Source organism: Vicia villosa, unplaced genomic scaffold (assembly GCF_029867415.1).
Source record: "Vicia villosa cultivar HV-30 ecotype Madison, WI unplaced genomic scaffold, Vvil1.0 ctg.003351F_1_1, whole genome shotgun sequence".
NCBI classification, from domain to species: Eukaryota; Viridiplantae; Streptophyta; class Magnoliopsida; order Fabales; family Fabaceae; genus Vicia; species Vicia villosa.
In genome coordinates, this window is record NW_026706185.1 from 60,382 (window position 1) to 71,948 (window position 11,567).

The 11,567-nt window shown below is 33.3% G+C and overlaps 1 protein-coding gene and 1 pseudogene across 1 annotated transcript; one reads left to right on the plus strand and one right to left on the minus strand.

Annotated features, from left to right (window-relative positions):
* The first annotated feature begins 1,328 nt into the window (after positions 1 to 1,328).
* LOC131640868 (cytochrome P450 714C2-like) lies at positions 1,329 to 3,791 on the plus strand (annotated as a pseudogene).
* Positions 3,792 to 5,111: 1,320 nt separating this feature from the next.
* LOC131640869 (wound-induced basic protein) lies at positions 5,112 to 7,154 on the minus strand. The gene is made up of 2 exons (XM_058911242.1): positions 7,069 to 7,154; positions 5,112 to 5,404 (listed from the first exon to the last, which is right to left on the minus strand). Exons 1-2 carry the CDS (start codon positions 7,137 to 7,139, stop codon positions 5,332 to 5,334), a joined length of 144 nt encoding a protein of 47 aa, XP_058767225.1. The 5' UTR covers positions 7,140 to 7,154; the 3' UTR covers positions 5,112 to 5,331.
* Between the last annotated feature and the right edge of the window lie 4,413 nt (positions 7,155 to 11,567).

The following is an 11,567-nucleotide window of genomic DNA, read 5'->3' on the forward strand; positions in this document are numbered from 1 at the left end:
CCTTGAGTTGAGTTCAAAGAAATAAACTTGCAGTATCAATTCCACCATGACTAAATTTATTGTTCGGTCTACAGCTAGTAAAGAATCAAAATAACATAAACTTATTGCATGAGATACATATTTGGTCAAATCCAATGGCACATGTATCCACACATTGTGATAGTGAGTCCACTATCAAAAACATATAGTCAAGTATGTAATGAAAAATCTAAATACATTGGTTTAGACATAACTATGTGAAGGATATAATTTCAAATGGAGTAATTTCTATAGTGTTTGCATGGAAAAAATCTTGTAGATCCTTTGGCGAAAAGTTTGACTAAGAATATGGTGTTGAAGACATCATTGGAGATCTGTTTCAAGCACGTATCTCATTGATTAAAAACAATCTTGAATTCAATTATAAAAGTATATTATAGAAGTTATTGCAAGTACTTACTATAGATACATTCCAACGAGAAAAAAGTAATTGGACCATAAATAATATGTTGATAGGTTGATTTTTACTTTTAATTGACTTATAACATGAGTAAAGTGGGACCGTTTCATATAAAAATTGCATGTGACATGAGACCGTATAAATTGCTAATATTTATAACTCTTTTGATAGTATTAGCATGTCATACAAATTTGTTATAATAAATAATTAGTTTAAAATTTGTTGATCAATCTATTTGGGATGAATGAAAACATATTTTGCTAAACAGTGGTTCAAATAATAAGATATCAAATTCAAAATTATGATATTTTTAAAAATGTGAGATTTAGCGTGTGTTTGATTTATACTTCCGTGTCGATTATCTTGTTCTTTGAAACTCCCCTAATGGTTGAAGTTGATATACTATCTTTAAGTTGCATTAAATTATTTTTCAAAAAGACGCTGTGTAGTAGAGATGGTTTGCGAGCTCAACATATATATTATTGTGACAAGAGATATGCTATCACTCTTGTTGTTAACTTATTACACTCTTGTTGTTAACTTATTATTAGGAGAAAGATGTCTCATAGGTTTGACAGAGTTTGTTGGCTATTATTAAAATCTTATGGTAACATAAGATCAATTATTATTTAGAAGCCGTTGGTATTCAAAGATGCTACCAAAGGGGTCGGTAAACATACTATATAAATATTTTGTGAGTTCTATGCCACAAAAGACAAAATCAAACTATCTTGGTATTGCAAATATTATTATAACTTAAAATTTTTTCCAATGAAATAAAGCCAAATTTCATGTGACAAATATAGTATTATTAACCTTTATTATATTAAACAAATTATTTAAGTTTTTTGAATAATTCAAAGCAAAGGCTTTCACTATTATTGTTTTTGGAACGTTTTCTTGTGACTGATCCGACACAAAGCAAAGCAACTATAGGCAGTGGAAGAGATCAGTGTTGAAGAATGAGCATTGTTGTTGAAGCTGTGGTGGCTCTTGGAGCAGTTTTTGTTGTATTCATCCATTTCCTACATGTTTTGGTTTTGAGACCAGGGCAAAGCTTCACAGGCAAGGGATTCATGGACCTTCTCCTCACTTCTACTTCGGTAACATCCCACAAATCAAGTCCCTTTTACTCCAACAACAAACACAAGTCAAACAACAACAAGATGAACATGTTCCTGTTTCTGCTTCTATATCTCATAGCTGGACTTCAAATCTGTTCCCTCATATGCACAAGTGGACAAATCAATATGGTCAACTTCTCTCTCTCTCTCCTTTCTCATACTTATTTCTTTTGAGAATACATAAGGAAATCTAACTCCCAAGTTCAATTATTACTGAGTCACTATTTTGGTGTTGTGTCTGTGCTTCATAGTTCGTCCTTGACTCCCGGAGTTCAAACAAAAGATAAGTTATTATACTGTTAGTTTTAAGTACAAGAGTTAGATTTTAATTTTGTACATGCAGGTCCAACATATTTGTTTTCTTCTGGGAGTATACAATGGTTAATGGTGGCAGATATGGAGATGGTGAAAGAAATCCTCTTAACCACCTCTTTGAATCTAGGGAAGCCTTCTTATCTCTCCAAAGATATGGGTCCACTCCTAGGCCAAGGTATATTATCATCGAGTGGACCGATTTGGGCTCATCATCGCGCCCGAGTTCTACCTAGACAAAGTGAAAGTAAGTATACAACAATACTATGTTAAGATCTTGTGTATAAATGTTGATTAAAATAGCACTCTGATCAGATGATTTTCTATGTTGAAGGCAATGGTTGATCAAATAGTTGACTCCACAAACATAATGCTGAGATCTTGGGAGAGTAGAATAGAACGAGATGGAGTAGTTTCCGAGATTAAAATTGATGAAGATCTGCGAAGCTTGTCGGCCGACATAATTTCTAAGGCTTGTTTTGGGAGCAATTATGCACAAGGAAAGGAAATATTCACAAAGCTTAGAGATCTTCAAGGACTCCTCTCTAAGATATCTGTTGGAATTCCGGGCTTTAGGTATGTGTCTGAATTGTTAGAGACATTTCCTTGTTCTCGTTAGATATAATGATACTAATGTGGAAAACGTTATCATAATTTGTTATGGATATTTTCCAAACAAAGCATTAGAGACAGATATGGAGGTTAGAGAAAGAGATCAACTCAAATATATCAAAGCTAGTAAACCACCGCCAAGAGGAAGGCCGTGAGCAAGATCTCTTGCAAATGATACTCGAGGGTGCGAAGAATTATGAAGGAAGTGATGGCTTTTTATCAAACTCAATCTCGCGAGACAGGTTCATTATAGATAACTGCAAAACTATATTCTTTGCTGGACACGAAACTGCCGCAACTACTGCATCATGGTGCTTAATGTTGTTAGCTACATACCAAGATTGGCAAGATCGTGCTCGTGCAGAGGTACTTGAAGTTTGCGGAAATGGTAATCTAGATGCAAGTATGCTTAAAAGCATGAAAACGGTATGTTTTACACAAGTATGTTTGTAATGTGTTGAGTAAAAATCTTGTTAAAAAATGTTGCAATGCTTGCAGTTAACTATGGTGATTCAAGAGACGTTGAGGCTTTATTCTCCGGCAGTATTTCTTACCAGAACAGCTTTGCGAGATGTTAAGATAAAAGGTATCAAAGTTCCGAAAGGAATGAATATGCAGATTCCAATCTCGATATTGCTACACGACATTGATATCTGGGGGCCTGATGCGCACGAGTTCAATCCAGAAAGATTTGCGAATGGCGTGCTTGGATCCTGCAAGATTCCACAAGCTTATATGCCATTTGGAATCGGCGCCCGTGTCTGTCCTGGACAGCATTTGGCAATGATAGAATTGAAGGTGGTTATGTCTATCATTCTGTCGAAGTTTCGGTTCTCTCTTTCGTCAAGTTACTGTCATTCACCGGCTTTTCGTTTGGTTATAGAACCTGGTCAGGGAGTTGTACTCAACATGTCAAAAATTTGACCAAGCAACAAATGTAACTAAAATGGTTCTTCACATATTCATTGGGTTTCCTTTTTCATTGTTCTTGTGAAGCTTGTTAATGTAGTAACAAGACAAATAATTTTCTTTCAAATGGATAATGAGAATATGTTCAATGTTATTTCTTCCTTCCGATCTTTTCTTGATTATTGACTGAAAAGAGTAGATGACAATATGTTGAGAATGAGATGAGTGAGGAAGAGGATCATCAGGAAAATTTGGTAAGTTCATTGGTGGTAAGTTCATTGGTTGATATGTTATCGCCCTAGAGTAAGTTTCATCTAAGCTTACTCTACTGAATTTGTATCCAATAAGGGCCCGTTTTGTATCCAATAAGGGCCCGTTTTGTGGGTAGGATATGATAGAGACATGATAAGATATCAAGCATACAGACATGATAAGACTTATCCAATCATGTGTTTGTTTATATATATATATATATATATATATATATATATATATATATATATATATATATATATATATATATATATATATATGGTAATATAAAGTTTTATTTTATTTTTAATTATTCTTATTTTTTTTATTTTATTAAATTAATTATTAATATTTTTAATTTAATATCAAATTAATTTTTATTTATATTTTGTTATATTTAATTTTTTATTTGAAATTATATTTATAGGGGTAAATCGATAAATCATTTTATTATCCTATCCTGTCGGATTCTAACCCAGCTCATATTCAGGATAACAATTTGAACTAGTGAGACAGGATATGATAAGTTTCAGGATTAACTTATCATATTCTATTATGTCAGCAAACACTGGATTGAGATAGGATATGATACAGGAGCAATTCTTACATGGACACGACCCTAAATCCACATTCTTAGGCACAACCAATAAGAAAGAGTCTTTTTTAAATTTATTTTAATTTTAATTTTGTTTTTAATTGGATTCATGGGGTGGTTGAGATTATGAAGGAGAGAGAAAAATCAGTATTTGTTTTTTTAATTAATTAAAATTCTGTAATTGGTTGTGTGTAAAACAATTTCTTAGGTATGTGTCCACCTAAGAATTTTCCTATGATACAGATATCCTATCCTGTTTTTTATCCTGCGCACCAAACGGGCCCTAAATAGTCCCTAAATAGTTAAGGACCAATCAGCCTTGTTGAAATGTGCTATAATTTAGATAGTAAAAAAAGACATTTGAAGAGTTTTGATATAGTAAACAAAAAAACATTTGAAGAATTTTGATATGAAAGACTTAGGTGAGGTAATTTTAGGAATTAAAATCATGAAATTCTCTCATACCATACCCCATGGGATTTCTCACGCACCATATACGTGTCCAGAGATATATTTCTACTTCCAAAGGTGTATCTCCGAAAACATTTTTTTACTTATTTAAGGTTGAATAGTTCCGTAGATGTATCTTCGAAACCTTAATTTAAAAATTTTTAAATGGCTCCGTAGATATACCAACGGAACAATTCAATGTAAAATAAAAACAAATTCCTTCAGGAGACACACCTCCGGGGGCGGGGGACAAAAATAAAATTTCACCGGATGTCTAAGACTATTATGGGATGGATTGAGATATCCTCGATTTTAAAAGTAGAATTAAAACACCAAAAATAAAAGTAACTTAAAATTCTAGCGACCTAGACTGGATTTTTGTTTCAATAAGCTTGGAAGGACCTTGTTAACTTTAGGCTGGTTCATAACAAGCTTTCAAACAAAATCAAACCATTACATGTTTTATCACAGGTTCATGGAAATTACCAAAATCAAACCATTACAATAACATGCTCTAAAGTCACAACGCCATGTGTATCTTCAAAAAACAACCAAAAATATCTTCCATTTCATAAAACCAGTAAAATAACAAACTACCATGCTATTTCATTACACAGCGGAATGGACCATTGCTGTCATCACTCTGTCATAACAGGCTTGTTCTCATTGGCTTTGAATCTTTGTTCTTTAGGCTTCTGCTCCTCGTTTTTCCTGCAAAATAATAGTTAAATTAAAACCCAACAACATAATCCCAAATACCAACATTAACTTAATAACAATGAACATTTCACCAAAAGTTAAAGCAATCAACATAAATTTTCAACCAGAGCTTCACAATGTTTTTATTAACATGTTAATAAAAATACGATCATCATGGCGAATTGGTGATAGCAAAATGATAAGCAAACATTTAGTTTTGGTGCTCCGGGCTAAGCCTTTACTCTGCCAAGAGGAGCTAATGATTTCATTAGTAATGCCAGAGAGCCTTACTACACAAAGTCTGCCAATGTGAAATCTATTATATACATTCAAACATGGCAGAAATACACAACACAATTCTCAAGTTCAAGACAAATAAGCCAACAAACTAAACAAGTTATAAAATAACAATTTCTGAAGTCTCTTTGCGCCAAATTAGATTCGGGAACAAATATAAACCATGCTATACTTTCCTATCTTAAATCATGTCTTACAACAAACCATTAAACTCAAAATCCTTTTTAACTAACTAGCCCAACCAACAAACCGGTTGTATGCAGAAAAACTTAACAAATGAAATTCTGGACAATGATTCAAAAGTCTAGTTATTCAATCAAAATACCAAACTTAACATCCACAAATTCTTGTTCTGCATTTTGGACATCTTAGAGTAAGAAAAAAAAAAAAACACATCAGGATGAAGGCGTGTCCCAAATGTTCGACACTCATATGGCAATGACAAGAGTGATCATATTCAATCACTTCCATTTTCTTAATTAGTAATCAGTGCCCAAATGTCAATGTCAGCTCGAGTCTAGTGTCCATATCAATGCTTCATAACATTTAACAGTACCATCATACATAAGTTCCAACATAGTGGGATAAGGTATCGCCATTATAGCAAGCTATAAACCATCTATTGGCCTTTACCCCCTTCCCCTTCCAACACTAGACAATTGCCATTCTGATGGAAACCAAAAACACCTATAGCTACTTCAGATGTCTGTTAGTTCGTGAGCACAGCCCATCTCTTGTAGGTACCGAACCATACCAGATGTTGTTGATGGCGGATAATCCCCATACCAGCCTATTTGTGCTGTCGCTATAGAGGTATATGGAGGAAAAGCCACAGTATCAACCCATATTTGCATCAAACCCAAAAACCGCCATGTATAACCGCCATGGCGGTCATGGCACCACGTGAGTTCAACCCAATATAGGGTAGTGTTTAAAAAAAACTTAGTTAATGTTCTAGAGGAGTTTCTGAAAACAGTTTGCGAGAAGCCCAAAAAAATTCAACTTTTTTCAATAAGCTCTTAATAAATTACTAAATACATCCAAACACCCCCTTAATGTTCCACGAAGCATTTGCTCAAAATGTGCATATTTTCTTCTACATACACACAAACTGTAAACAATTCTATACACACGCTATTCATCGCCAAAACTCGATCAAAAAACTTGCAACAGCCAAAACAACACGCAAATTCCCCGATTTTATTAATCCCGAAATAAAATAAGAAATAACAAATTGCACATATAAGAAACGAGGAAAGATTAAAATCATGTGAGGAAAACATAAAATGAAAAGAAAAAAATAAGAAAAAAAACTCTATTTTCTGTTGAAATTGAATCATGTGTATAAACCCTAATCAATAACAAGAGAGAAGACGAACCTCTTATCTGAGGAGCCTCCCTTCTGGCTGAGGAAGGATCGGAAAAGAGGGGAGTTAACGTCGTAAATCATCGTGTCTTTGTTTGAGCTGATAGAGAAGATTCAAACGCAAATATGAAACCCTAATTTTCGGTAACCTTCCAGAATTTATTGTGTAAGAACCAAACGGGTCGGGTTTTCGGGCACCATTAAGATGATTCGGCTTGTTAGTAAAGCCCGTGTTGTTTCTTACTTTAGGGCCCAACCCAAAGAGTAATAGTGAAATAAAAAGGAGTTACTTTTCCCACCCCATGGGTAAAACCACCCTTTAGAAACTCAAATTTACCGTTTTCATATTTTGGAAGTGCACTTTCGGATGCATCAAATACACACAAAAGTTCTCGGAAGTGAACTTCCGGACGCATAAAATACACACAAAAGCTCTTGAAAGTGTAAGGATTAATCCGAAGATGTATTTCTGTAATAATTCTTGAAGGTGTATTTATTCACTAAACTTGTTTATTTCACAACTCAGTGACAAATTCGAAAATGCATTTTTGGATTTGTCCAAGCGGGAAAGTGAATAAAACATCACCTTGTATTTTCTTCTTCCTCATGATCAAACTATAATTTTTACTCAAAACGGTTAAAAAAACATCCTTCAATTCTCAATCAATTCTTGCACTCCAAAATATCATTCTTGTGTTTTATCACATCAAAATGAGCAAAATAAGGTGGAATTCAAGGTAATATACATGTATTTTCTTCCTCATTTTAAGTTTTAATCTAGTTTTGTTGTCAAAAATGAACATTGAGTCGGAGATGAATTTCCGGATTAGGTTGCATGTGTTATAGATATACACTTCCGGATTATTCTAAAGTTGAAATTGAATATTAAATATATTTTTCTGTTATGATGGTCATAGATATGGTGCACTCTGATACTTTCTCCAAATTTATTGTGATTATGGATGTTAACTCGAATGAAGTGGTGGATGATCTTAAACCAATTAATGTCGAAGATGATGTTAAACCGATTAATATCAAGGTAGAAGTTAAACTGGTTGATGTCGAGGTAGTTGTTCGTGAACAATTTACAAGTAAACAGGAGTTTATTATTTTGATAGAAGAAGGACTTTTGTAACAATAAGATGTGAAATAAGTGGCAAGCATTAACAACTAATTAAGCTTTTGGATGATGATAATTATGTTTTTAGGTACAAAGTGTGTGAGGAAGAAGTCAATGTTCGAGATATATTTTGGACTCATCATGATTCCATCAATTTGTTGAACACATTTCTCATTGTTCTCATGATTGACTCAACATACATGACCAAAAAGTATAGGCTCCCACTTTTAGAAATTATTGGTTACTTTGACAGAGATGACTTTTCTAGTGGGTTTTGCATTTTTGGGAAGCAAAAAAGATGAGACTGTTACATGAGCTTTGGAAGTGTGCAAGACTATATTGAAGGACCAAGAAAACATATCAAAGGTCATTGTAACTGATTGTGATAGTGCACTGATGAATTTGGTTGTAAAGGTGTTTCATACATCATATACATTACTCTGCAGGTATCACATAACCAATAATGTGAGAAACATACATAAACCTGTATTAGCGAACGAGCAAATCAAGGGTGAAGATGAGAAAATGGTCAAAGCTGGTGCAGTGTTAGAAAACATAATGGATGCTTGGAATGGTATAGTAAATTCTTCAACAAAAGAGTTATATGGATAATATGTAATACATTCGAGGAGGATGTGTGCGAGATATCCATATTTCCTGAAGGAGAGGATTGTTGAGAGTACAATTTTTGACCAGGTGAAGGAGAGGATTGTTCGTGCTTGGATTGATCACGTTAGACACTTTTCCAATACAATAACTAATAGCGTTGAATCTCTACATGTTACACTAAAGAATTGGTTGGAAAATAGTAAAGGTGATTTTTGTAGAGGTTGGGACTTTGTGGACCAAATGATCTGAAATCAACATATGAGATACAAACATCTTTTGCCAGGAGCATTACTATATTAGAACACTAATTCAAGGACAACATTCTTTATTCACAGTTGGTTGGCAACATATCTCGAGAGAGATTGAATTGTATTTATCACAAAACCAAACGAGTAGAGAAAAAAAGGGAATGTGTGGTTGTACTATTAGGAATACGTATTGTCTTATATGTGCTTGTTTAATTGCAAAGAAAATGAAGATTGCTAGACTGATACGTATAAATGAGATTTACACTCATTGAAAAAGGCTTCGTTTGATGTTGGTGGTATGATGAAGGATGATAAATAAAATATATCCATCATGATCGAATGATAAGTGATCCAATAAAGATTTATAGAAGTTGAGGGCAACATGAAATTGTACATCAACGAGTAATTGGGGAAGATTTCCTATTCAGAAACCACAAATTTGAAATCACCCTTGAAACTAGTAAAATAAATGGTGCCTCTAAAAAGGTCAAATTGACAGAGAGTAACAATTTTTACAAAGTGGTCTCCTTGTTAAAAAGTTGAAGGCACATAGGGAATCATACACATCATTATACGGGAAAAAGAACATTTCAATGCAATTCACGATGCTCTTATTACTTGTGTTAGTGGTCCGACATTGGTGGAAAATTGGATGTGCTTCCCTCAAGGGTCATCTTATAGTAAGTGCATATAATAGGGTGTACATTATCTGACAAGATATGGTTTCTCCAAAACATTTTTTCCACTTCGGAGTAGCTTATCTCAAAATCCATTCAGACGCGTCATGTGTATTGGTTGGCTTTTAAAATCACTACATTTTATTCAAGTTTATTTGAATTTGAGGTGTCATATACCAAAGACATCATTAGAGAGGACGACACACTCCACAAAAGAGGCTGAAACTTGGTCGGGTCACTTTCTAAAAAGGACAGAAAAGTTCACTGAGTAGAGCGAGATTGAAAGAGAACCAAATTAGGAAAAATTCAAAAGCGGTTCCACCCTTAGAAATAGATTTAGGTAGTGACACATGTTTTGGTGCTTTTCAGTTTTTAATATAACTATGTATTTAGGTGGTGACTCATTTTTTTGTATGTATTATTGTCAACAATGTAATCTAGATACAATTTAATACATATGTAATGTATATTCATCATTAACTGTATAATAATTAGGAGTCAGTTTTAGAAAAAAAATTATGTTTCAAAATATTAACAATTTTTTCCCTACATATAAAAAGGTTGTGTATGAATAGTGGGTCTGTGGGGCGATTACAAAGATGCACTTCCGGACTCACCTCATTTTAATTGCCAAAACTACTGAACATGGGATAATTTGAAAAAATGCATCTCTCTATAAACCCTTATTTTGAAAAAAAAAGGGTGAGTCCGAAAATGCATATACGAAATATCCTCTGAGATAGGATAGAGATTCTAAGGTCCATAATGATCTAAAACTTGTATAAATATAGAGTCTCTCATCTCATGTTGTTTACAAAAACACATCATACTAGAATGAATACATATTGCCACTTTGCATTTATGTATTTCAATGGCGCAAAGTGTAACACCCTAAAACCCCAACGCGTATAATACGAATTTAAAACAATTATACACATAGAGTGTCACACAAACACAACATAAACCTGCTCTGTAACACGGATTAAGTAAAATATTTTATATTATAAACACTTATCATCACATGTTTGCCTTTACATAGGCTCATTGCAACAGAATTAATCAGATAAAGTAATTCAACAAATAATTAAGTATCATAATACTTCCTTTTAAACATAAAACTTGGTTATTGCAATTTTCCTTTAACATAATCAACGCATAATATAACGAGTCATAACATCTAACTCTCGCACCAATTATATCAACAAATCAATATTAGTTATCATTAATGCAACACATATGGATCAGTCCTCATACAAATTCATCAATTTTTCATGATTTCTAACACTTTAAGCATCAATCACACATAGCATATATGAACACAACTCATACCACATTCATGAAGCAAAACATGTAATTTTCATGGTAAAATCAGTACACGAATTTCACAATATTGACAATAATTATTTCTTGTTATCACAACAATCACACTCATCTCATTAACCATTCATCAACGACAAAAAAGTAGAGAAAGCCTAATGGAGATCAAGGACTTCTTCCTACCCAATCATGCAATTGACACCATATTTAGAGTAATCTCCCCCATTACCTTATAATTCCAGCAAAGTACCTTCAAGCTCTAACAATGGAGGTTCTTCCTTCTCCTAAGTCCTTTTGCCTCTTTCTCTCAAAACTCCAAAATACGTACTGACAACTCTCAGGTTCTCAAAACTCTTTTTTTATTCAAAAACCTAATTCTCTTGTTTATCTATCCCCTTTTCATCCTTACTTATTTTCATGATCATCAATCTATCCTTAAACCCTATTTTTTCTATTTATTTTTATTAATAAACCTAACTCTTAATAATTCTACCAACTCTTATTATTTTATTAATTAAAAATAATCATTTGGTTTGTACGA